The sequence below is a fragment of the Vairimorpha necatrix genome, chromosome 8, assembly GCF_036630325.1.
Source record: "Vairimorpha necatrix chromosome 8, complete sequence".
Lineage (NCBI taxonomy): Eukaryota > Fungi > Microsporidia > Nosematidae > Vairimorpha > Vairimorpha necatrix.
In genome coordinates this window covers 740,628-768,449 of record NC_088823.1, presented here as the reverse complement: position 1 = coordinate 768,449, position 27,822 = coordinate 740,628, and the positions used below count along the sequence as shown (strand labels likewise).

The 27,822-nt window shown below is 28.1% G+C and overlaps 6 protein-coding genes across 6 annotated transcripts; 4 read left to right on the top strand and 2 right to left on the bottom strand.

Moving 5' to 3' along the window:
• Positions 1 to 5,002: 5,002 nt before the first annotated feature.
• VNE69_08112 (uncharacterized protein) lies at positions 5,003 to 5,761 on the bottom strand (the record flags this gene model as incomplete). The annotated part of the gene is made up of 1 exon (XM_065474429.1): positions 5,003 to 5,761. The coding sequence occupies one exon, from the start codon at positions 5,759 to 5,761 to the stop codon at positions 5,003 to 5,005; it is 759 nt and encodes a 252-aa protein (XP_065330501.1).
• A 2,324-nt stretch (positions 5,762 to 8,085) lies between these two features.
• VNE69_08111 (uncharacterized protein) lies at positions 8,086 to 8,877 on the top strand (the record flags this gene model as incomplete). Its single annotated transcript, XM_065474428.1, has 1 exon — positions 8,086 to 8,877. The coding sequence occupies one exon, from the start codon at positions 8,086 to 8,088 to the stop codon at positions 8,875 to 8,877; it is 792 nt and encodes a 263-aa protein (XP_065330500.1).
• A 2,874-nt stretch (positions 8,878 to 11,751) lies between these two features.
• On the top strand, positions 11,752 to 12,282 carry VNE69_08110 (aminocarboxypropyltransferase TSR3-like; the record flags this gene model as incomplete). The annotated part of the gene is made up of 1 exon (XM_065474427.1): positions 11,752 to 12,282. The coding sequence occupies one exon, from the start codon at positions 11,752 to 11,754 to the stop codon at positions 12,280 to 12,282; it is 531 nt and encodes a 176-aa protein (XP_065330499.1).
• Positions 12,283 to 18,463: 6,181 nt separating this feature from the next.
• Positions 18,464 to 19,243, bottom strand: VNE69_08109 (putative SP-containing protein; the record flags this gene model as incomplete). The annotated part of the gene is made up of 1 exon (XM_065474426.1): positions 18,464 to 19,243. One exon carries the CDS (start codon positions 19,241 to 19,243, stop codon positions 18,464 to 18,466), a length of 780 nt encoding a protein of 259 aa, XP_065330498.1.
• A 2,968-nt stretch (positions 19,244 to 22,211) lies between these two features.
• On the top strand, positions 22,212 to 22,763 carry VNE69_08108 (putative SP-containing protein; the record flags this gene model as incomplete). Its single annotated transcript, XM_065474425.1, has 1 exon — positions 22,212 to 22,763. One exon carries the CDS (start codon positions 22,212 to 22,214, stop codon positions 22,761 to 22,763), a length of 552 nt encoding a protein of 183 aa, XP_065330497.1.
• Positions 22,764 to 23,788: 1,025 nt separating this feature from the next.
• On the top strand, positions 23,789 to 24,756 carry VNE69_08107 (putative SP-containing protein; the record flags this gene model as incomplete). The annotated part of the gene is made up of 2 exons (XM_065474424.1): positions 23,789 to 24,124; positions 24,187 to 24,756. The coding sequence occupies 2 exons, from the start codon at positions 23,789 to 23,791 to the stop codon at positions 24,754 to 24,756; spliced, it is 906 nt and encodes a 301-aa protein (XP_065330496.1).
• Between the last annotated feature and the right edge of the window lie 3,066 nt (positions 24,757 to 27,822).

Here is a 27,822-nt window from a genome sequence, read left to right as displayed (position 1 = left end):
CTAACTTGTTTAATAGAAAATCTAATATTTTTTATATTTCTTGTTTTAATTGTGAATTTCTGGGTCGATTTAGGCAATTTATTGCGAAATAAATTTTTTTAGAAAACACAATAAATTAATTTGGCGATAATTTGTTTGTTTAAACTGCTAGAAACATTATTAGAAGAAGAAATCATATTAAGGACTCCTTTCGCGTAATGATTCAAGATTTTCTCTGTTAATCTCCAAAGATCTAGCGTGGTGTAAATCGGCCATTCTTAGGAGTTGTTAATTGATAAGACAACTTTTTAAAAAAAACATTTCAGCCCTTTTCTGCATCTTGCGTGCTACGTAGAACGTGGCCATGAAAGCACTATGAAATTAAAATTTTTATCTTATTAAAATAACCCATTTTCACTAGCAAATAATTCGTATTTAGATAGTTTTGCTGATTGTATTTGAGAAAGGTTGTCAACCGACGTAATTCTATTTTATTCTTCTAAAACTTTCAATTTCGCTTAGCTTTGATACCTTCGTATTTTTTTTGATTCGTTTTACATCTGTCTTCATGTTCATGTCGACCCAATTATTACAATTTTTTGCAAATATTCATTGAACAGAATAGACACAGTATTTAACCAACTTTCAATCTTATTTTTTCATATTTATATTGGAGATCTATATAATATAATTTTGCGCCCAATGTATTCATTACTTAGCAGTATTTTGCATCTTTCACCATATACATATTTTTTTTGATTTCATTACGACTAGGACACATTTTTTCTTCAAAAAAGATCTTTTTACCTCGTAAAAACGAAAATTTGGTTTCTTGCTTTGACGAATTTTAGTTTATAACAAAATTTTTATTACTCCTGTAGATAATTCTGTATTCAAGACTTTAGATTCCATTGTAATATCAAAGCAATAATAAAAATTATTAACTTTAGAAAGATGATCACATTTAAACAAGTTGTGATCGTATGCTATCATTTTATTATAGTAGAAGACATAATGAAGCTGTTATATTCATCTCACTTTAGCTATTCTTGAAGTATGGACTAAGATCATATAAGACAATACGAAACCACAATGTGCAAGAAAATAGCTAATTATACGCAGAAATTCGGTCAGACACGATGATCAACACTGATATAAAGCTACAATTTAATAAGGCTGTAAATTAGTACTAGTCAAGAAAAATAAAAAATAACACTAATCGAAATAGGAATAATTACCCAGAATAACTTACTTAAAGTTTGATATCAAGCGAATGAATATGGCTTAATGTACAAAAACAAAGTTCAAATAATACTATACGTCATTACTTGGGGTTAATTGTGAAATCATACCACATCAATTATGTTAATGCCATCGGCCTATCAACTAGCACCGAAGTTTACATTATAATATGAATTATAAAAAATACTCTGAAGAGCATCTCCTTTTAACGCCGGGTGGGACTCGCCGAAGGAGGATCTGGATTCAAGAACATATTAGAGGTAGTTAGAAGGTGGTGGGACCAGATTGAGTGCACGGCAGTGGAGGTAAATTGAAGAAATTAAACCCAATAATAGCTTTTTTATACGAATTTTATTTGTTTTACACCTTATATTTATACGACATTTATACCATTAATATTTTTTTTTAATAGACTTTATTTTATGTGTTTATTTTCCATAATGAGGGGTAAAAATAATAAGGATATATAACATCCCCCCTCCAAGACGGTAGTCTCATACTAGAACTCATTAATCCCAAGCAGACCTTTTAAATCATAATGCCGATTTTTTACGATCCTACCATTTTCCAAACTAACTAAGTATGAGTCACCTCCGCAAACTTCCTTGATAACACCATATCCTAAAAACCTTCCTTTCTCATACTTACTACAACCCGATAAGTTCTCTTTCTTCGCTACCCTAACTCTCTGACCTTTATAGAATTTCTCTCTTTTGCGAGCCACAAACCTCCTACTATAAAATCCTTCAGGTCCATTCTCGATCATAACATGGCCCGTTTCGTCTCTTGAGGCCTCAAACGGTGTACATCTCAACCCTTCATGATAGCTGTTATTATAACGCCATATACATCTATTAACCTTGGCTTCAAAATCCACAGCATCATCTTTCAATATTCCTTCTCTTATGGTTCCTATTACCCTTTCCACTCTTCCATTACTTCTATGACTTTCTACGCTTACTTTCCTATGTAATACATTTCCCTCTGAACACCAATTCCTCATATATTCATTACTAAATTCTTTACCGTTGTCAGTAATTATTTCTACCGGTTTCATTCCTGATCCACACAACTGTTTTAAAAATCCTACAACCGAGCTTCCGCGTTTGTCCTCTATTACTTTTCCCCAAACGATCCTAGTATAATAATCAATCACGACCAACACATATTTCCCTAAATCTCTAAACTCAATCAAATCCAAAGCAACCTTTTCCAAATAAAATCTTGAACTAACAAAATCACAACCACCACTCTTTTTCCTATTATATATTTGGCAAACTTCACACTTCTTTAAAACATCCTCGATATCCTTCTTCATACCCGGCCAATAAAATTCAAACTTCATTGCATAGTACACTGATCCTAAACTTCTATGTCCCAAATTTTCATGAGCATTGACAATTAAACCTTCACGCAATTCTTTCTTTGGAATCTCCGCTTCTCTACCAGAGTCAAATACCCAAATTTCCTTCCCATCAACAACTTTAACATGCTTGTCCCATTTACCCTGTGCCTGTTTAATACTTCTCTCCTTATTCATTAGCGTTTTCTCATTTTCATGTACCCTACTCAGTGCATCTGCTACAACCATGGTACTAGGCTCTCTATATTCAATGCTAAAGTCGAACTCTTGAATCTTTTCAATCCACCTGTTAATTCTATTATTGTTAAATGCTGGTTTATTTCTAATCTCGATCAATGCCTTATGATCAGTTTCTACCCTAAATCTTCTTCCACGTAGTTCATATTCAAACTTTTTAATTCCCCAAAAGACTGCATACATCTCCTTCTCACTGATTCCATATCTCGTTTCCGTAGGCGTAAACTTTTTTGATGCCCACTGTACTGGTACCCAATTACCTTGATCATCTTCCTGCATTAAAACAGCACCCATTCCAACATTACTCGCATCCGTGCGTAACAAAAATTCCTTATTATAATTAACAATTGCTAAACCTTTTAAATCCCTAATCACTTCCCTTAAACTAATATATTCTTTTTCCATTTCTTCTGTCCATTTCCAATTACTTCCTCGTCCTTTAAGAGAATCCGTCAACGCCAATGTACGTTTTGCATAATTATCAATATGATTTCTAAACCATCCAGCCAGCCCAAGAAACTTCCTAACATCTGATACACACTCCGGTTTGGGAAATTCTAACGCTTCATTTTGCTTTATTTCAGATGGCAGTATCTCCTTGCCATTAACTGATACTCCTAACAACATCACCTCTCGTTTACATAATTGAACCTTAGCCAAATTAATTTTCATACTATTCTCCTCTAATATATCCACAGCCTCTTTCAACAATTTGTCGTGACCCTCTCTTGTCTTACTATGAATCACAATATCGTCCATATAAATTTCGATTCCCTTACCAATAAATTTTTCAAAAATCCCATTCATTATTCTTTGTAATATCTGCGGTGAGTTTTTAAACCCCATGACCATCGAATTCCACTCGTATACCTTTTTATTAAACTCAAAAGCCGTCTTAAACCTATCCTTCTCTTCAATCTCAATACTATAAAACCCCTCCTTTAGATCTATCACGGTAAAAAATTCAGATCCCTGTGTACTTCTAATAACATCTCTTATCCTAGTTAACTCATAAGGATCCTTCTCTACAATGTCATTAAGAGCAATTAAATTACTTACTAATCTTATATCACCATTCGGTTTCTCAATCGCTCTAATGGGATTTCTCCAATCAGATGTCGACCTTCTAATTATCTTTCTTCTTTCCAAACTATTAATATAATCTTCCGTCTTCTTCAACAAAGCCTGAGCTATAGCCTGCCCTTTTTTAACAACTTTCTTGCCTTCTTGAGTCTTGATAATACATTTTTCAACCTTACAAAAACTAATATCTTCATCCTCTCTTCCTCCTACCCGTGAAATAATCTCCTCTAAATACGCGATGCCTCTTACATCCCTTCTCAACAGAACTCTCTTATTATTGTCCCTTTTGCTATAATCTTGTATATCCCCTAAATTTTTCTTCTTACGTTTCCCACCATCAACATTATAATAATCACATTTGTCCGAATTGGAATCGTCATCACATTTACCCTCTAAGTCTAATTGCACTTTACATTTACCAACATAATTAAAACTACTTTTATTTCTTCTGTCTTCAGAATCTCGCCTCATTCCCCTACAAAATCTAACACTATGGCCTAACTTCCCACAATTGTAGCAACGCATATTCTTTTTATTTTCCTCACGAGACAACTTATTCTTCTCCTCAAATTTAGCCCATAACGCTAGGGACAACTCTTCAAATTCTTTTTTTCTCACTTGTTCCTTTTCCTCCTGAATAGCTAGCAACTCTAATTTTTCCTCAATTTCCTTCCAACTACTCTCTTGCGAGATCCTCTCAACAATAAAATTTCTCAATAAAATAGAACCTCTCCTAAAAATTTCTAATTTAAATCCACACTCATCAATTTTCTCTAAAAACAACTCATAAACAATCCTTTTAACCTCTTTTAATAATATTCTAGCCTCTTGGCCACGGTCCTCCTTTGTAGACCCATTTTCTGGTATCGCCCCCATGTGTTTATTTTCCATAATGAGGGGTAAAAATAATAAGGATATATAACATTTTATATAGAAAAAAATAATTCTGAGGCAGTTTACCTATCAGTCGTTTTGATTTTATATATATTGAACTAACATGACAAAAGAAAATTTTACAAACTTATGTGCAAATATACAAATATGTTAGAATAATACAAAAAACTTGATAATTTTCAGTTTTACTGAAAAGAATTTTAATTAAATTCTACCTACGAGCAAATGCAGGGGGTTAAATAGTAACGAAGGATTGAATAAAAAAGGACGGAGATTCATTCTCCTTTGCGGGATTTCATTTAAATCCGTTTGTGTTTTTTTTACTTTATCCTCTTCTATTCCGAAATTAGTAACATCACTTTTAAAGATATCTCCTATATTATTTAAGAGATTTTTATAATCTTCATTATCAAAAACTTGCTCGACCTTGTAACTTGGTCTATTTCTCATTTTTACCGTCATTAAAATATAGATCACTTCTTTAAGCTCAAAATAATTAATTTTTTTCACATTGAAATGACAACATAATATAAAATCATAAAGTTTAGAGGTTTTTTGGGCAAATGAACTCAATATTTCATAAATAATTTTTTCCTTACCATTATACAATAATGTAAACGAATTATTATTGAGATAATACCAATAGGAAGAGAACCTTAAATCTTTTTTTAATATTTTATATTCCGATCTTGTATCTTTCGTTGTATAATCGAGTTTAACATGTATTGGAAATTTTAATTTGTCTAAGAAAACTTCGTATATAATCTTCGCTATAGATTCTGCTTCATGTAAATTATAAGTTTCAAGTATCAACATTGGGTTTTCTTCGAAAAGTACTCGCTTACATTGTTTACGATCATCAAGATTTCTGTTGGTTGATATTTCTACGATAGAGACGTCATTTGCGGAGTTGGCAAATACATGTTGTATTTTGTTGAAAAATAATATGGATCTTAAAAACATAAGGATTAAAATAACATTATTTTTTAAGCAACGACACATAACTATAGCATATTATATTTAAGACGTTATTGATCGTATCATGCATTTTTTACAATAAATTCTTTATTATTATTTTTTAGACAAGTCAGAAGAAATTGTAGTGTAAAAAAATAATTAAAAAGGTGCTTATGTTAAATAAAGTATTAAAACACTCGAAATATATATACTTACTCATGTATTTATATGTAAAGCATATTACTAAAACTTAGATTCAATCTTCTTTCAATTTGCATGTATAATTTTTATTTTGTAGTATAATAGAAAATGTTAAATATATTAACATAATTTTAGAATATTTTGGATCTAAAATTTAATAAAAATATTTTATTGGGGTATAATATAATTTTTTTACTTACTAATTACTTTTCACAAGCTATACTCACAATTTCTTCTGAAAGTACCCGGAGTTCCTCCCGAAATCCACATATTGAGTTCTCAAATATCCCCTCCTGTACAGTATCAAGCCCATGTCTGATTGACATGTTTATATCTAAATCTAAAACATATAAATTTAAATAATATACACAAATTAAAACCACCCAACAAAATTTTTATTATATTTTCTTACTAATTTATAGTTTGCTTAATAACCTCTTTATATGCATAAAAACATGTCTTAAACAAGTTTCATTATTCTCTCTTGAAAGGTATTGTTGTTTATACACATAGAAACCCTTTAGCTTTAAATAATCGTTTATTTTATATAAAAAATCAACATATAATATAATTTAATTATTTATTGAAGTTAATTGTCTTGTATAAGATTAATAAAAATTTATTTTAATTTATACTATAAGCTTGTGTTTTTATATGAAAAATTGCGTTTGCAATGAAAATTATATTGGAAAACAAACGATTTCGATATAATTCTATGTGGGGTTTGCGCTTTCAGGTCTTAAATCTTACGTTTAATTTATTTGTGTGACTGTTAAGATGATATACAAAAATACTAACAAATATATATAATATTACTAAAAAGATAATTATAAATAAATTATAAGACAATATATATCAAAATTGAAAATATTAAAAACATTTCAAAGGGTTTTTTTTAGATAAATATAATTCAAATACAACTTTCGTGTGCATGTTGAAATTAGTTAAATCGTATTTACAAAAAAATAGTTACATTATTCGTATGCTTCAAATCATATTATTGTGTTTATTTTTTAGAAAAAAATAGTAAATATTTTTTAGCTGAAAAGGAAATTTATATCTTAATATATATCAAACAAAAAGACACTTCCTTGCTTTAATCACATATATTTATCTTTAAAACATGTTAACTAATGCATATAACCATTGTTTTTCTTGATTTCTACAAATATTTTATGCCAACCTGGACTTATTTTTTTCACATTAAGCAATCATGTATATATTTAAGCAAAAAAATCACAAAATATATTATACACAACATTAGCACATATAGATGATTTATGCGTAAGTAATTTGATGGTTGTTTTATAATTTTGTAATAAAACACTATAAAGTCTATAGTTTTAAACTGGTACGGACTGCTAGAATAGCAAGAGAAAACCAAAAGTGATAGATGTAATCCAAAAATGTTGTAACTTCAAGGATACATAAGAAGTAGAATAAAACATGAGTAAGACTGATCTATAAGTCATAATAAAAACAATATTTTTTTGTCAATCGATAAAACTCTTGTACGGTTCCACAGAACTATTTGATAAATACAATCACAATGTCATTTTGTTTTATAGTTTCTTTCTAGTTTGGGTTTTTTATTCAAACTTTTTAGTTTACATTTATAATTTATCTATGATCATTGTTTACTCCACGTTTGTACAGATCATAATTAAATTTGATATAAAATGTTTTTTACATAATAAATATTGATAAATATCTCAGGCTAATCACTTTTCCATTATTTTTTAATTTTAAAATGAATGTATTTACATAACAATTATTTTGAGTATATTATCAATAATAGAATATATATATTAATTCAATTTTAAATGGTACTCTTGGATCAATCTTTGAATATAAATTTATAAATTAAGAAATATAGATTAAAGAAGCATGTATTAATTTTTTTAATTTTATATTATACATAAAACTTTCTATTTTAGATTGATTTTTTAATCATTTAGTACATTACATGATGCATTATGAATTTATTAAACTAATGATATGACGAATTAAGTATAATTTTTAGTTAAAGCTCCTCATAATGAGAGGTTGCTCATAAAAATTATTGTTCTTGTTTCTTTTTATACTGCTTTTTTATTTCATATATATAAAACAAAATTTTTAAATCCCTCATGTTATTTGTATTATTTTTTATATCTTACGCTTTATCAGGAAGCCCAATGGAAGAAACGCAAAATAACAAGTCTATAAGTATCATTATTGAAAATAAGTTTAATGATCAGGTAAGAAAACAAAATACAATTAAAGCTAAAGAGGAACTAAATTTGATAGATCAACTTCTTATTTGTCGTGATAAGTATATATCTTACAATAAAAATGACGCCATTGAGCATATTAATTCTGAAAAAATGGAATCCATCGAGACAGTTTCAAAAAATTTGTATAAAATTTTTCTTACTAACAAAAAAATGAAAAAAATATTTGTCAGGTTTAATGAAATTGGTCCAACAATAGATTTTAGAAATGCTAAATATTTTATGCAATATATAAAAGCCTTTCTTACTAAAGATAAAATAAGAAAGCGAAAGTTGCCTATAAAGAGATTTATAATGTCTTTGGCTTGGAAAAGTTATATACTTGTTTATAAAATTAGTTTGTTGGATAGAAGTCAGTTAAGTATCGCTAATGATATTTATATCTGGACTCTAATTTCTAATGGTATAGATTTAAGATTTAAAAAAAGTTGCCCATATGAGATAAAACATCTTATGGTTAAATATAATTATGAAAACTGTATAAGCACTATTGAAAATCTTTTGAAATACAACTACAACTCATCAGAAAACTTATTTAATTTTACGAGTGTTAAAAATGATAGTCTTATTAACCCAATAAACTTATTTATAGAGAAGCATGTTATCAATTCCAAGAATTATACATTGCCTAGCCATTTCATTAATTAAACAATTTAGTATTAATTTTTATATATGAGGTAGATAATATTCAATGTTTATAACGTTTCTTCTTTTTGAATTCCATTATAACTAATTTTTGATTTTATATAAAAAATTTAGTGAATTTTTCGTTACTTCTTTTGTGTATTTTTGTCGTACCAACATCCTATACTAATTTTTATTTTTACAAGAAACGACTATCGATTAAAATATTTAATTTGTTAATATAAAACAATAAATTAAAAGATTTTAAAGATGAAATATGCTTTCAGGATGTATTTTTGAGACTTTTGTCGTCTGAGATTGTTATAAGCCGATCGGTGTCTGCCTTAATTCGAATATATAATAATGTATAAACGATAATTACTAATCAGTCTATCATAAACCTATTGGAATTTGTCAAAAGAATAATAAAGAAAAATTTAAAAATCTTCAGATCGTAAATTGTCATTTTATACTTTGAAATTATATAACTTTTTTTGATTTTTTTGTTTCATGTTCTTAACATTGTGAACAGGCTTGGATACTATATAATTTAAAAGTGAAAAAATACAAAAACTATTCATAATTCACTTATAATTTATATTAAAAAAGAATATTTAATTCTTCATATTTTCACTGTTTTACGTTTAAGATAATATACTTAGACAAAGGATAAAATAATATATAAGATCGTAATATAGTAAAGATAAATTAAATTTTAAAATTTCGATATTTATAACTAAATGTAAAAAATTAAAATTCATTTTGTTACCGGCTGTGTTGCACACGCCAATAATCAGACTAAAACTGAAAGATGAAACAAATCATATGATCTGAAACATGCTAGTTTCAGTTTCGAATAAATATCAAAAAAATCTTAAATAGAACAAACATGCCAAATAAATATAGTTCTTCTTCTAATAAAAAGCCTTCTTCAATAACCAGCTCTCCTTATGGTAACACATTTTATTGTTAAAACAACTTAAACAAAAATATTAAATACGTAAATATATGATATATATATATATATATATATGTATACACATAATAAACGTTCTATCACTGCCATGTACATTATAAGGTATCCAATCGAATCATTTTAAGGAAACTCTAGAGAGTTTTCTATGTAATCCAGAGTCTCTTAACATCAAATGTAATCGCATTGGAAAGAATGTCCAGAACAGAGGTTTCTCATGTTTAAATGCACATTCTATTTCAAAGTTACTTGTCATTTGATAAAAAATCATTTAAAAAAGTATGTGATTTTTAACTTTCTTAAAATTCACAAGAATTAAACATTGGAATTGATTTATTTAGAAAACTTTATGTATAATATCATCCGCGGATCGTAACCCCTTGCGTTCAAATATTAATTTTTGTATATATTCCAAACTAAATGATATACAATAAATATTAATTTTCACAATACAGTTAAATAAAGAGTTAAATACATATCTAAACATAATGTCGTTATTTCTAATAATTTAAACTTCAAAATTAATTAACCTCTCATCTTGGTTATTAATCTAATGAAAAATCATAATTGCAAAAATATAAGTCTGTATGAGATAACTATTATATTTACGAATGATATTTTCATTCATTCAAAAACACCAATAACTGTTTTTTACACTTTTTTTACAACTACAATATTTTTTACACACGTGAAATGTTTCTCGTATATAATCTTCAATATTAAAAGCAACAAAATATCTTGAAAACACCTAGAGCATTGTTATACACATAACATCATTTTCATATTCAAAAAATATCATTAATTTTAACCCCTATCTTCTCTTCAACTATAATATGCAATGTTAATTTTAACACAGCACTTTTTAAAATGATTTTGAGTTTAATTCTTCAGTAAGTCCATTAATTACTGACCAATATTATACATTTTTAAGATTTTCAAAACAATAATATTTTAATACTACATAAAATGATATTAAAAATAAGAAGTCGGAAATTATACTTATGAAATTTAATTTAAAGATCTATTAATTAAAAAGATGTCATATTGACTAATATACAATATTTTCTTGGTCGGCAAGGAACTGCATCATCATAATAAAAGAATAAAAAATTTTAAATTATATTTACACAGAATTGGCTAACATTTTATCAGTTGCCAAAGCTTGATGTCGTGGTTATTGGGAAATTCTTAAATTTTTACTTACGATGCTTCTCATCTTTATTTAATACTCTAATCGCCGAATTACAACAACTTATTAATTAGAGATAATGTATATAGATTTACCTTAGAACTTGGCATAATGATAATACGAATAAGAAGAAGTTTGACTGAATAATGTATATTATACGTTATAAAACTATTACTATAATAATACAGATCATAGTAGAACACGTTAAGAAATATATGCAATTTAAAAAATTCTGAAGAAATTTACTAAAAACTCATGAAAAATATGTGAAAATATGATTTGTTTATGCTTCTTTGTACCTAAGAATGAGGTCGGCTTAGGAGCTCCCTTACTTTACATCTAGGCTTAGACTTTGAAAATAAAGTTGCTTGTCTTGTATTTACTGTAAATGACTGTAATTTCGAAAAATGAATTTTGTAAATAATTCAATTTAAGAACAAGTTGCGCAATTTCACAAAAAAATCCATTATTTTTTACCCTTGATTTGTTGAAAGAAGAAAGACTTTTAAGAATTCTATGCTATTTTGAATTTTGTCAATAACATCAATGCAGAAATTATTAGATATAAAAGAATTCTTAAACATTGGACTTTAATTATTTGAAATATTATCTTTTCATTAGATTATGTTGTAACCGAAAATGATATTTTCTAAATTCAACTATAATACAAATTAAAAATGTTGCTTCAACAAGCTTTCTTTTATTCGGAACTGTGTGTTTTTACCCATAAATTCATATGACTGTTAACAAAATTATTTACGAATTTGATCAATGTGATCCAAAAAGATGTTCTGGCAGAAAATTAGTCAAAATGGGTAAAATAACAAGTTATCCTCATAAAAGATATTTTAATGGTATTATTTTAAGTCCAAATGCAGTCTCAGTCATTTCTCCAAGTGACAGACCATTACTTGAAAAATTTGGCCTTGGATTGATAGATTGTTCATGGGCCCAATTAGACAAAGTTGATTTTCGTAAACTTCCGAAAAGACACAACAGACTCTTACCATTTGTAGTTGCTAGTAATCCTGTAAATTATGGAAAGGCTTATAAACTTAATTGTGTTGAAGCAATTTGTTGCGGGTTGTATATTTGTGGATTTAAAGAAGAAGCTTATGAAATAATTAAAGATTTTAATTATGGCGATGAATTTTTCAAATTAAATGGCGAATTAATGGAAAGATACAGCAAATGTACTACTAGCGATGAAGTTCTTGAAACAGGCAAACAATGGATAGAAGAAAACACGAGAATTAAGGAAAATTAAATACTCATCTTTTTTTTATTTTTGATGGTTATATCATTTTATTGTATTACAATCTTTTACGTTACACAAATAAGATTCTTAATTATTATTTACCTATTAGCGTTTAACATTTTAACGTAAAAATAAATTTATTATCTTGATTTAAAGGCTAAAAATTTTGATTTATATTCTTTTCATTTTATTTTGCTTCCATATTTAGTTTTACAGCAATCGTCTTAATAATTTATGCGGGATTTGAGGTTTTATATACCATACAAAGTATTAGAATGTGTGAAAATCTTTTTTCTTTGTTTTGTGAAAAAATTTATTTTTATAAAGCAAAAGCAATGTATGTGATGTTAATGTTAGCATAACAACTATAAAGATAAAAAAAATGAAAAGCGTCTGATATCTAGCTCATGCATGTCAGATGTCCTTTCCTCGCATGTCGAATCTCAAAAAATAAACGAACAAAAGAATATTGTAGAAATTTGTTCCAAAGTGAAAAACATTAACATTTAGTTTTCTTGTTTGCATTAATGTTAAAATATTAATACAAATGTTTAAGGTGGAAGAGATGATGATAGAAGCAACATCATTGAAAGGCAGTATGGGGCCAACAATTAATAAAAAAATTAAATATTATATTAGGCCACAGGCCCACAATATGCGTTTTTTGGCTATAAATATTTTTTTAAAAAAACACCCTCTTTTTGTAAAGTCAAAACGAAAAAAAGGAAGACAAAAAAGAATATTAAATTTATTATAGATAAATCATCTATATGTTTATTTTAAACATAAATCATACAAATGGCGAGTAATTGAAGTTTCTATTTGGTCTATTACTGATTTCTTAATTTTTTACTTTACACTATATATATTTGTTAATGTTAGTGTCAGGGGACAGATCTCCGGTGATACTAAGATTACCCTGGAGATCTGAGAATACCATGCTGTAAGTATTCTCCCTCTTTACATGTATAATTTTTGGAGGGAAATTGGTGATATTTTCCCGCCTAAAATTATAAAAGAAAATCATGCCCAGAAGGGTATGAAGAATAATAAAAATATTAGTCTAAAACATTCTTCTCGGACTGATGGGAAACCATCAGTCCACATTGGTGGTAACGGTGAAGAGGATAAGATGAATGAGATCGAGGACATCTGCTCTTACATGAAAAAACTATGTCTCCAAAACAGATGGACAGAATTTACCGGCGAAGATCTAAGTAAAGCCGAAGACTTTCTATCTCAGTTCAGAGAAATTGAAGACGTTTATTCACAAGCCAAGACGCTAGATATTGCCAAAACCAAACTGAAGGGCAAAGCGTTGAGATGGTATAAGGCTTTCGAGGGCGAAGAGATAACAGACTTCGAGACGTTCAAATCCCAATTCCAAAAAAAATATATAAAGGAGAAACTAGTGGAGGACAACACTGATATGTTTATGCACCTATATGTTCAAGGTCCAAAAGAAAGCGATATTATAAGTTACGCTTATGACCTAAAGAGGTATGCTAAGAGAAACACAGAGTACTTTGAAAGATCAAAGATTGCCATACTAAGAAACTCTCCGGATGCTTTAAAGGAGCCAGTCAACGATACTCAAGACTGGATAGAGTTATTAGAACTACTAGAAGAAAAAGAAACTTTTATAAATAATTACATAAAGAAAAGAAAAAACTTATTTAGGAAGCCACAACAGGAAACACCTTTACAGGAAAAAAAAGAATATAGAACTATAAACAAGAAATCAGTTCAGATAAATTCGAATTCATCATTACTCCTGAAAATAGGTAAAGTGGAAACAAAAAAAAATTCAACAGATATCCGAGCCAGGATAAATCTTTTTTCAGATAAAGAAAAAATTGCTGCGCTAATTGACACCGGAGCCGAAATTAACTGCATAAATAGGAATAAAGCCCAAGCATTAGGGTTAAAACCAAAAAAAGAGGCGATGACCATAGCAGGAATAGGAGGTATAGTGAAGTCAGAAGGGATAGTAGAATTTCTAGTAAAAAATCCTAAGACCAAAAAAACAAAAGTCTTGAAGGCACACGTAGTCAATAATCTACCAGAAGACCTAATAATTGGCCTAGTAGATATCTTGAACTTAAACTTACATAAAATACTGGATAAAATTAAGAGTACCCAAATAACTAAGTCTATCTGCACTACAACGGCGAAAGCATCCGAAATTCAAATAGCAGATGTTGGAGAAGAAGATATGACAGAGAATGAAAAGGGAAAATTCATTAAAGTTATTTCAAAATATCCCGATGTATTTTCTGATAATAATCAACAATCGTGCTTAGACATTGAGCATGCGATTGAAATAACAAATGACTTTTCAGAGGTAAAGAATATTCAATTTAGAAGATCGCCGGAACAAAATGAAATAATCGAAAATAAAGTAAAAGAATTCCTAAGTAAAGGATTCATTGAGGGTAGTGAGTCAGACTATACTTCTCCGGTAGTGCTTGTAAAAAAACCGAATGGAGATACACGATTTTGTATAGACTATAGGAGACTCAATAAAATTACAAAGAAGATGATTTACCCAATCCCACTCGTAGAAGAAACCATAGAAGAACTTCAAGGAGCGTCCATATTTACAGTTTTGGACTTGGAATCGGGATACCATCAAATACGAATTCGAAAAAAAGATAGGCATCTAACAGCTTTCAGAAGTAGATCAGGAACTTTCCAATGGGTTAGAATGCCATTTGGGCTGGTAAATGCACCTTTTACATTCCAGAAAATAATGAACTCGATATTATCTCCTTACTTACATAGATTTGTACAAGTTTACCTGGACGATATAATGATATATTCGAAGTCAATTGAAGAGCACCTAATACACGTAGAAGCGGTTTTTAAAATACTAAACAAACTGAAACTGAGGGTCAACTGCGGAAAATGTAAAATCGGAAAGAATACAGTGAAGTTCTTGGGATACACGATAAATAAAACTGGTATTAGTATACCGTTAGAACAACAGACTAAATGTCTAAATTTGAGAATTCCCACAACACTTAAAGAAACCAGAGCCTTTATTGGATTTATAAATTACTTTAGAAAATTTATAAGGAGCTACACAGATATAATGGCTCCTATTTACGATTGCCTTAAGAAAGGAAAATTTGAATTCTCGGAAGAAGCCATACAAAGTGTTAAGAAAATAAAAGAGATCATTACGAGCTCTACCGTTTTAAAGCTACCCGACTTCACTAAGAAATTTATCTTGTACACTGATGCATCAAACCTTTATATAGGAGCAACGCTAATGCAAGTATACGATGAGACAGAAATGCCTGTATATTTCATTTCAAGAAAACTAAATCCAGCTGAAATCAATTACACAGTAACCGAAAAAGAATGCCTGGCGATAATATGGAGCATATCTCAATTCCGTATTTATCTTACAAATACTTTTACCATTAAAACTGATCATCAAGCACTCAAATGGCTGCTAAGTTATAAAGAAAGTACAGGAAGACTAATGAGATGGATTCTCACATTGGAAAATTACTCCTATGACATCGAATACATAAAAGGAAAAGATAACGTTGTAGCTGACGGATTGACAAGATTTGTTCACACAGTAAAATATAAAAATGAACGAGAACTATCGCCCGAGAGTCGTAAAGAACTTATACTGAAATGCCACGAAGAATGTGGACATGGAAGCACTCTCCCAACATACACTCTAACTCTTGACCAAGCCAAATGGAAAGGCATGTATGAGGAAATAAAACAAGTGATTGGAAAGTGTCAGGTATGTTTAAAATTCAATTCAAAAAGAATAACAAGAGAACACCACAGGATTCGCCTAAAAGATCCATTCTCACTGGTAGGAATTGATATGGTAGGACCTCTACCTAAGTCCGAGAATGGTAAAATATATCTAATAGTCGCCACAGATTACTTGACAAGATGGTGCGAAGCGAAAGCCGTAAGAAATAAGACTTCTAAAACAGTGGCTAAATTTATATTCGAGGAGATTATATGTAGACATGGCCCACCCAATGAAATTCTTTCAGATAGGGGACTTGAATTTTTAAACAGTACGGTCAAAGAACTATGTAGAATATTTAAAATAAGAAAATCTTTTACATCAGCCTACCACCCACAATGTAATGGCACGGTAGAAAGAACCAATCAATCACTAGTGGCCAAATTGGCAAAGATCATAAATGGAAGGTGGAAAGACTGGGACGAATACGTCGAACTGGCTCTATACGCGTACAGAATTTCTCCCAGAAAAATAACAGGACTCTCTCCCTTTGAGCTATTATATGGACGAAAACCTATGACATGGGAACATCCCGAAGAAGAAACCTTATATTTGGAAGATAATTTTTTAATATTTGAAAGATTAAAGCATACTCGGGATATTATGTTACAAGCCGAGAGAGAGGCCAGAGAAGGTGAAATAAAGGATGTTAAAGAACAGACACTTCAGATAGGAGACGTGGTGCTAAGAAGAAAACCACTCATCAAGATTAAAAATAAATTGGATAGTAAGTTCGAGGGCCCATACACGATAACTAAGGTGGGTAAGAAAGGGGCATATGAAATAATAAGCCCTAATAATGAAGTGTTCTCGGTGAATTGGAAAGACCTAAAGAAGATGGACTTTGAACTAGAAACCTGGGAGCCGATAAAGAAAGGGGGAGTGTCAGGGGACAGATCTCCGGTGATACTAAGATTACCCTGGAGATCTGAGAATACCATGCTGTAAGTATTCTCCCTCTTTACATGTATAATTTTTGGAGGGAAATTGGTGATATTTTCCCGCCTAAAATTATAAAAGAAAATCATGCCCAGAAGGGTATGAAGAATAATAAAAATATTAGTCTAAAACATTCTTCTCGGACTGATGGGAAACCATCAGTCCACAGTTAGTGTGTGAGTTTTTGAGTTTGTTTGCAAATTCTACTTAATGATTAGCAATTTTATACATAACAGAATAATCTTTTAATTTATGAGTAGTCCTGTAACATGTTTAAATAATTATTTATTATAATGAAACAGTATGTCTTTTAATGAAGAAATTTTAATAATACATGTTTTTCAAATATAAATAATACAAATTATTTTTATTTGTAAATCTACATTTAGAACGTCATTTTAGACACTTTACAGCCTTATTTTCAATTCCAGTTGTGAAAATGCCCATGAGCTCTTCCTTTCGACTTTTCATTTTTGGGGTAAAAAAATGACAAATTTGCTTAAATACCTTTTTTTGACCACAGTGGTCCAAAGCTCCATTATATTACATTTTTCGAAATTTAGAGTCCATCTTTCTAGAACGACGACGAGGATACGATCAGGAGGATGCAGAAGAGGAATATGTGACTAGAGCTGTAGGCGCACTAAAAATATGGCGACTGTAAAAGAGGTGATGTCGACAAAGGGGAATGAAACTGAAAATTTGGAGAAAAACATAAATAATCATACAAGAACCAAAGTCTATGAAGAGCCAAATTTCATGAGCGATCCCGCGGAAACCTGTGTTATAACTTTTTAAGACTAATGATAAAGTAACTTAATAAATCTTTTACAATATTGCATTTTTTTTGTTTAAAACTATTTTAAAATTGTAAAGTCCCGAATATACAGAACAGTATACATTGATTTTGAATATATAAGGACATTATCATAATGTATGTGTTGCCGAGTTGGTCTCGAGACAAGAAATAGTTGGCTTTTAGAAGATAAAGGTTTGTTTGATAATTGTTTAATACTATTGTGCCCTTATTGAAGCAATTAGCTTAAATACTTTTCGTGAACGCTTTTTCCAAAATATAGCATTTTGGGCAGGAAATAAAAGTAGAACAAAAGTTGTACGAATATGCGTAGAAACCATATTTGTAACATATCTATTTGAATTACTGAAAGTGTCAAATATCTCATTTGCACCAGACAAAAGCAGAATTCATTATGAGTGGATATTCTGATGGTCAGCGTAAGTTTACCGCATGACAGTATGTATATTTTATAAATAAAAATTTTTATTTTTTTAAATTTTAGAATATAATGGTATAAAAAAGATGCCAATCATTTAAATTGCGACTTATTGACAAGTTTATTTGAAAAGTGAGAATTCAATAGTGCATGACTTGTCCAGATTTTATATTCTATAATGCTCGTTTATATATTAATAATAAACTTTTGTCTTCGATTTTAAGAAAATTATTTAATTTCTATTAGAAGTAAATATACTTTTAAATATATTTTTTGATTTTGAATCTTTGGTCAATTTTGAAGATTGATTTCCGCAAAGATTTGACCTAGGCGATTGTTTGGTAATTTTTAAAAAAATACTTTTCGATTCATATTCATTCATTTGTCTGTTCTTTATAAAATTCTGGAAATGAATATATTTCCCCATTCTAAAAAAATTTTCTCTATATTGAGTTGGAATATAGTCTGCTCTAATATTAGAAGTATATCTGTGGTTGTCTAACCATACAATTTTATCATAAAAATTATGACCATACCATTGGAGCTTTGCACTTATAGAATAATACATTGAAGATTGATCTTGGAAGACGTGCAGTGCACCAATATATAAACTTGTTTTTTTTGTATTATTTTTTGGGAAGTACGCTTTCATGATAAGTTTATTATTATTGAAAATATTCATTAGATTTCTTGGTGCATTAACGTCGCTAGTTGCATGCTTCATATTTAAAAAATACTTATAATTTTCTACTTCCTCTTGAGTTAGTGCTTCAAAACAATACGCACAAGTATTATAGTTTGTTCCCAATCTTCCGTCAAAAATTTGAAAAAATTCATGATTACTATCCGTTTCCCTAAATTCTGTAAGTAAAAATATTTTTGAATAACTGCCAATACACGATATATCTGACAGAGCAATATAAATTGTATCTGTTTCTCTACCGTCTGTTCTGTAAATATCTAGAATATCCGAACAACCTACAATTAATAGGTAGAAAATCATAATAAACATAGGGATATGTAAATGATTGTTTTTATATATAATCAAAAAGATTCAATAAAATTCAATATGACTTAATTATGAAAGTAAACTAGAATTTTGTTGCTCAATAGAAGTTTATAATTGTATATTTTAATTTAAGTATATGTTTTATTGTAAAATTCCTAAAATGATTATAAACCTAAAATAATTTTTTGCCATCGACTATCAATCATTTTTTATCACTTATAATCTAAGAGGATGTTGAAATTATTTTTTGTAATATTTACTAAAAAATCACAAAATAACTGATTTATTTGATTAACTAATCTCATCATTAAATAACGTATCATAAATAAGTTGCATTTGAATGTTTGTTTATTTAAACATTATAACAAATAAAAAAATATAATATTTTCCTCTTTTAAATATATTTTAATTGAAATGAGATTTATTGATTTTATTAGATTTTATAACAAAGAAGAAATTATGTTTAGAACTACGTATTTTTAATCTATATGACACATTTTTACTTTGTTGTACATCGTTGTTAATATATTTCAGGTAAATAGGATCAAATAATTATCGAGTTATACTCAAAATAACAATTTTAAATCTAATGACCATACGTAGATAATTTAATGTGTATACAAAATCTACAAAAAATAAAATTAAAAAAATAGAAGTATGTGTTCGTATACAGAAGATAATTTTATAATTAATATTTTATATGCTGAAAATGTATAAAAAATAATACTCTTTGCTTAGCGTTAGATCGTCCCTTTTCCTCAGTATTATGATATATGTCATAAAAACGAAATTTAGATATACTTAGCTGTCTTTTGGTTAAGATCTTTGTGTGATGTATTACATTAAAAATTCTTAAAAATCTAACCAAAATTTTAGTTTACATATTACTTTAATATTGATTTAACCATAAGCTCATTAAGAAATTTTTGTTTTTTTTTGAACTCAAATTACGGCTTTTTTGATAAATGAAATAATTAGCCTTTTTGATATTCCATTTTAAAAACACATTGTCAACTGGGGCATTGTTTTGTGACGAAATGCTAAAATTTTCAGGCGTAATATATGATCTTAAAAATATATAAAAAGTAACATGATACTATTTTCTTCATTTTAATCACATTTGGCCAAATACACCATAAAATAAAATACTGAAGTTAACGTAGAAAAAAAAAATATGATTTCGTACTATTATTAGCAAATATATTAGAAAAAAAAATAATAAATCAAGTGTATTTATACAATCATTGTTGTTGTTTTGCAAAATTTATCAATTTAATTATACTAAGTATTTAAATTAAGGTTAAATTGTATTTACCTTTTGATACTGACGTTATTATATTACATTTTTTCAATGTGGCACATAGAACAAAATCTAATCAGACATAAAATCATCATTCATGCTTTTTATTTCTAGTTCGAAATTTCCGTATTATTCAGTATAAATTCTCTAAAAAATGCAGAATTTTTAGAATTTGTTTATTTAATACCTCTAAAAAATATTGTTTTACAGAAAACCCAAATTTCATTACATAAGATTGTTTTTTATCAAGTAATAGGTTGAGAAAAAAAAAAATCTACAGCTGAAATCGTAAAATTATTATCATAAATCTTGTTTTGTTCCTTCAATGCAGATATCTAATTGTAGGCATTGATAACTAAAACTAATCCGGTTGATAATAAGTCTAAAAAATTGTATCATTAGAGAAATTTTCTCGTGCAAAAAATAACAAAGAAGAATTTAATACACATTAAAATCTTAGGTTACTTTATTTCTTATCTCTTTTCCTTATTAATAAACCATCACATCAACAGCTTGCATTATGTAAATACTTACCACTTCCCCGAAAATATTTGGCAGCGTTACACAAAGCCTACAAGATATGTCTTAGAAAATTGTGATATATTTGTCTATATATCATCTTGGCTCAAATTTTTTCATCTGTGGTTTACAAGCAAGTCTATTACCGCACAAACCAGTCTTTTAAGTACATTGAAGAATCTTTGGTAGAATTTTTTTTTTTTGTTTTAAGATGGATTCTAAGCTAAACGTATGTTCACCTGTAACTCCTTATGTTTTTATCCTTTCAATTAAATATTATTGTAGCATTTACAAACATTTAAAATTTGTCAACACAAATAAAAAAAATTCCGAAATTGAACCCTGGTTATGTATTTGCAAAAGGCTTTCGTATTATGCTATAATAACTTGTTAAAAATACTTGTCTGCTTAAAACTTCTTCAAAATGCGTAGATGAATCAAGACTATTCACAAAATGAAATGTCTTTGTTGAAAATTTTTTTTAGCAATTGTCATTTTGTTAGGATTGATGCGTTTAATGCTTAAATCCTATTTTTAAATCCGGAAATAAACGGAAACTTATTAAAATTTGTTTCTAACTATTATTTCAAATACAAATAAAGTATAACCAAAAAACTTTTGTGGAGACAAAGATTGCTTAACGTGCAAGAGGCGACACGTTTTCAATATTTACCCATGTATGAACTTAATGCACTACGATTATATTTGAGTTAAATTACAATTGGTTTTGTCAATTATATATAAGTGTACCTAGTTTTACTAAAATCCAAGATATAAGGACCTTCGAATTATAAAGTGCTTAAATTAAAGGATAAGCATGGTTCTTTCTACAAATTTAAAAACATTACAATTGTTGTAATTGTTTTTGCAAAGCTAAGAGTTTCTTTAACCTTTTTTTGTGATTTGATTGTCAAAAGTCAATTAAAGATTATATAAATATTCGAATATTTAATATAGTTTTACTTGATATTTAGAATTATCATTCCAATTTATGTTAAAAAAGGAAATTAAATTTCTCTTGATCAAAAATTTAAATTTCAGTCTATTTCTTATATTTACTCTTCAAACATATATTTTTAAGCACAATTAAAATACCCAAAAAAATTAAAAATTTAATTTATATTTTTTTAAAAGCTGATATTTTTTACCCCCATGATATTCTATATTCTAAATTTGTGCTTTATTGAATGTTTCGACATTCTGTTCATAGCCAGAAAGAATGCAAATGAGTCGGAAATATACATAAGTATGTTTGATAATATTTACGACTGTAAATACTCTACGATTATAATTTCTGAAATGGAAGAAGATCATACTATAAATGGTATTATTAAAAAATACGATAACAAAACCGAACTTGAAATAGGCAATAATCCATATGTTTTTGAAGAATTGACGTTTGAAGATAAACAAAATTTTGAGAATAATTTAAAAAACTTTAGTAGTAATGATGTCGAAGTAATTTATCTGGCACACGTGCTAAATAAAAGTAAAACAACTCTAAGAACAACACTTCAAATTGATTTGAGAAAGAAATATCATGTTAGTTTAATTAAAATTTCAAAAAATTTAAATCTCGAATATTATAAAACGAGTGATAGACTGATATTTTCTCCGGAACGTATGATCTATAAGATAAATTTGAATGATACAGATATCTATCACTTTACTGATTTTGCTGAAAACATTCCCTCTGAATATTAAAATAAAATATTGAACTAGTGTTCAATAGACAACGAGCCTTCTTTGGATAATTTATGATATAAAAAAATGTCTAAATAAATATAATTAATTCAATTCTATGTAATAGCAACACTCAAAGGACCAAATATATTTATTAAAAAAAGAACATAATTTTACCTAATTTATCCAAAGATGAGAAAATACAAATTTACAATTTTTTTATCTAAGTGGTTAATTTTTCATTAAAACATAATAAAAAGTTATAGTAATTAGTAAGGTAAAACAGATCAATTATGTCGATTTAAAAAACATATTGTATTTCAATTTTGAATATTTTTGCAAACAAGTGTGTCAGACTGTGCACTGCGCAATAAAACATTGGAATACAATAATTTACAATTTATATATGTTCACAACGTAATTTTCATTTTATTCTGTTCAGGTTAGAAAAAAATAGCAAACTATTTTTTTATTTTATTGTAAATATATATGTTCTAAAAATTGTTCAAGTATGTAAAAAAATAAAAATTTTAATTTTAATGACCTTCGCGATAAAAATTTTTATTTTTAAGATCTTTATTCATAAAATAAAAAGGTAAATATATAAATTTTTAAATAATACAACAGTAATGAAATAAACTTTATTATCTGGTTATTAATGAGTCATTCTCTAGTTTGCTAAATTGACTGCTAGACGTTAATCTAAATGCTTTTGTAAAACTAAATTTATTAATTTTTCCAAGAGTTTCATTGTTTATTAACAAAAACTTCAGTCTGTTTATTTGAGTTTTTTTTGAATATTTTAAATTTATGATTTGTTTGGATCCCAAAAACATTGATAAGAATAATATAATGTTTGTTTGTAATCTTTTAATATTGTTGATTTCATGAAACAAATATTTCTAACACTTTATCTATAATTATATATGAATTGAAATTTCATACTTTTTCAACGATCTACTTAATTTATATTATTCGTAAAACACACAAAAAAATATTGATTAAACAAAATTAATTGTTTATTTATGAATAAATTTTATTGCCCCATGATGTTTTTTCTTTTTAGTAATATTTCAATGCTTTGTGTAACGTATTTGTTTGTAGTTCCAAATAGTGACAATGCGGATGTATTCATGACTTTAAAACATAATATTTTGCCCGGGACCTATCTAATCACAGAGTTAGTTGATATAGATTGTGATAAAGAATCTATAAAAACTTATAATCAGAGATCGGAACTAGGTAAAAATACTGCCCCATACTATTTCGAACCGATAACACCTGAAGAAAAAATTACCTTGGAACATCTTTTAAATTGTTATAAAATTTTGAATCCTAATGATAAAGATAAGATTAATAAATTTTTAAAGAGTGAATATGTAGTAGTCTCAAAAATTTTATATGGGAGAAAAAAAAAATTTTTATAGATCTAATGCTATCGAAGGATTTAACAACTGTCAACACATACGTGACAAGTGAACCGATTGTTTTTAATGATAGCATAAATTTATATAATCTAGAATTTCGAAATTCTTATAAATACTTTGGAGAGCAAACAAATCCATTTATTCCCGCATATTATCTAAACAATTTATTAAAATTTTCTGGGCCTAAAACTATAAAAAAATATTTAAATAGGTCAAACCATAATGAAAGTTTTGTATTGAAAAATGATATCAATACATTTGAAGCAGAAGATGTTTCACAAACAAAACATGAAAAAAAAATTGCAAATAATTATAATATTGATTCAAGAAAAATAGAGGTAAGTGATGAATTTGTATTTGAAAAATTTGATACAAACTTAGAATATCAAATAAGAGGCGAATTCCCAAGACGAAACAATTCTACAGAGCATTATAATAATTCTGTAAAAAATAAAATGTTAAAAAACAATTTTTTATCAAAAGAAAACATTTTTGAAAAAGCGAATTCTTCTAGCTGCAACGAAATTAAAAATGGAAATAAACAAAAATCATCAATATTCAAATGGAGAATTAGTTGGAGATTTTAATAATCCGTAAGAGTTTTTATTTATATAATTGTGCGCATGGAAAATAACTAATGATTGACATAGAAATAAATACGCACACAGATGATTTTATATCGTATTATAATACCTATTTAGAAGATAAATTCTTTCAACTTTTATCGTTAATTGTTATAACAATCTCAAGTCATTTTTAGAGAGTAACAATAAATATTAGCTGCATGTAAATATAATTTATTTAATAAGTTTATAAAACAATATTTTTTTGTCTAAATATATTCACTTTATATATTTAAACTATGTCGTAAAAGTGTTTTCTAATATATTTACTCTCCAAAATCAAAGTAGTATAAAAAAAATTTAATTTCATTATAATTATCGTTTATTTATTTATTTAAATCTACAAATAACAGAGTCGCTATATAAATAATTTAAAGAAAAAAAATTATATAAAGTTTTTTAAGTTATAATATCACCTCTATAAAGTAAAAAACATTTGCGTATATTATATGGGAGAATAATTAGTTTTATTGTAAATAACATTTAATGAAAAAAAACATAACTGAATGTAAAAAAAGATTTTAGGCAATATAGTTTCCCCCCTCCCCGATATTAAATTTTAAAATAACTGTTTTAGGTATTTGTGATAAATGAATTTGAGGAATTGAATATAAGACATATTTCTATAAAAACAGAACAAGAATTTGTTTAATAAAAAAAATGAATGTTCTACATTATAAATGACCATTTGATAATTTTTTTGTGTAACCCAAGATTTTTTCCAATATTTATAGTACCCTAGAAAATTTATAAAATATTATCATTTTGATTTGAGATTTAATCTTCTGCAAAAATCTTTTTGAAATATTACATCCGCCTACCTGTTCTTTGATGTGGAATTAAATTGTACTCGGAATTTTCCTCTACAATATTTACTTGTCTTCTATTATAATTTTTTACGACGCTATACAATAGGTGCGTATTTTTAAATGATTATTTTTTGTCGTTCTTTTTCTTTTTGCAAAAATAAGGTAAGAACCCCTTTACATATATTTTTATAGGATCTAGGGGTTAAACCCTATTTAACTGATACTATAAAAAGAGAACTCTTAAAACTTCATTAATTACGCTTTTGGATTAAAACCTCGTCATATGTTTGTCATTCTAATTCTGTTATGTAGACTATTATTTATCTCGATGCGTGTACAGACAGATTCACAATAGATATAATTGACGGGCAAGGGCTGGACCCCGATAGAGACATCAATATATTAATATTGAAGGAAACGCTTAAATAAACATTCGCACTCTCATTAGTCTTTGGCATAGCAACCTTGTTTTGTTGACTGCGGTGGCCACTTATCATCTAGAAGTTTCGGTCAATGTGTTATAGAATATTTTCATAAAGTATTTCCACCAAATTCGTTCAGTTCATTGTTTTTTTTTAATGATCTAAAAGAGTGCAATAACTGAAAAATTCAAAGCCAAATGATAATACTTTAAAAATGATGTATGATTGAACCTATATAGTTTTAGACCTTAGGGGACTTTAAAACTAGACATAATTTCGCTGTTTGGCTCATACAAGAACGTGAATAACTTATGGATTAAGAGAGAAGACACCCTAGAAGTGCAACAAGAGATCGTCTTTTGTGAAACGCTTGGGTTTAATTTTAGGATATCCGAAAAAAAAATGATGCAATTGAAAAAACTCGGACGAAAAATGATTCTGAACAAAATTAGATCGTTAAATATTTTTTTGTGTGAATCTGGTGATACGGGGGTTAAGCATCTAGTAAAATCTTGTATAATGATACAAAAAAATCATCTCTGGGGAGTTATCTGTACGTAAAGTATGAGCTGTATACGGGAGGTAAAATTTTTTGGTCGACGCACCTTTGAGAGCAGCCAACCAAATAATAACCTAAAAAGGAATTATAGAAAGAGTTTTTTTAAGCCGTATTTTAATAGAATCTGAATACGCGGTCGGTGATCGTGGGGTTACATATCAATTCTGTCGAATAAAGTGCTGGCTGCTAATATGGCGGTGTAGTAAACCTTGTGAAGATGAAGATTATTGTAGTTGCCTTTTATATAGTGCAATGATATTTTAGTACATGGCCGTTTGGAGCCTGTTTTGGAAAAATAAACTGCTTTGGGAGAATAAACTCGCATTGAAAATTTGAAAGGACTTCTATAAAAAAATGGCAAAATTGGTAAAAACAAAATTTGTTAAAAAGAGAGTGTTTTTAAATATGGACATAAATAAATTCATTTATAAAAAATTGTATGATACAGAACTAGCGTTTGCCTTACTTGTCCTGTGCCTAGTAAAAATGTGTCTATTCTACTTTTGGCGATACAATATGTATCACTAGTTCGATTGTGATCATTATCAATGGTAGCATATGATGCCGCATTAGACAAATCTTGGTATGGATCACAGGACTTTGAATTTGTCGTCAATTTGTAAATTTTATCGATCCCGAGACACAATACCATACAAATTAGAGATTTTGGGGGTTCCCAAGAAATATGCAGTCTAGACATGAAACAAATCAAGACATACACTATGAGTATCTTTTATTGTTCTCTGGTCTTATAAATATCGAAAAAACCGACCTATAAATCATCTTCTTATATAATCTAAAATAAATTGCTAAGTCTCTTTTTTTACAATTTTTTTTTATTTTTCCCTTTTTTAAATTTCAATGCGGATTCCAAACGGTCATGTACCGATGTTTTCCTCGTTGTATAAAAGTCTTAACCATTAAGTATATCCGATGTGAGGCCCTCTGTAAGCAATATAATTTTTAAATGGAATTGTATTCTTAAGAGCCGCAGACCAATTGATAAATCGAAAATTTTTGGTGGAAAAGCTATTTTAAGACTTTAGGTATGTGTAGATCTCATTGTATCAATTGGATAAAGATCACTCCCAATCCTAGTGGTCCTATGTGAGGGTTCTTTACTCTCACTGTCAAAGAAAAAAAAATCATTAGTGTGGTATTATAAATACCACAAATTATTTATTTCTATTTTATCAATTTTCCCTTTTTGGAAAATAGACCATTCGACCGGTCTATTCCA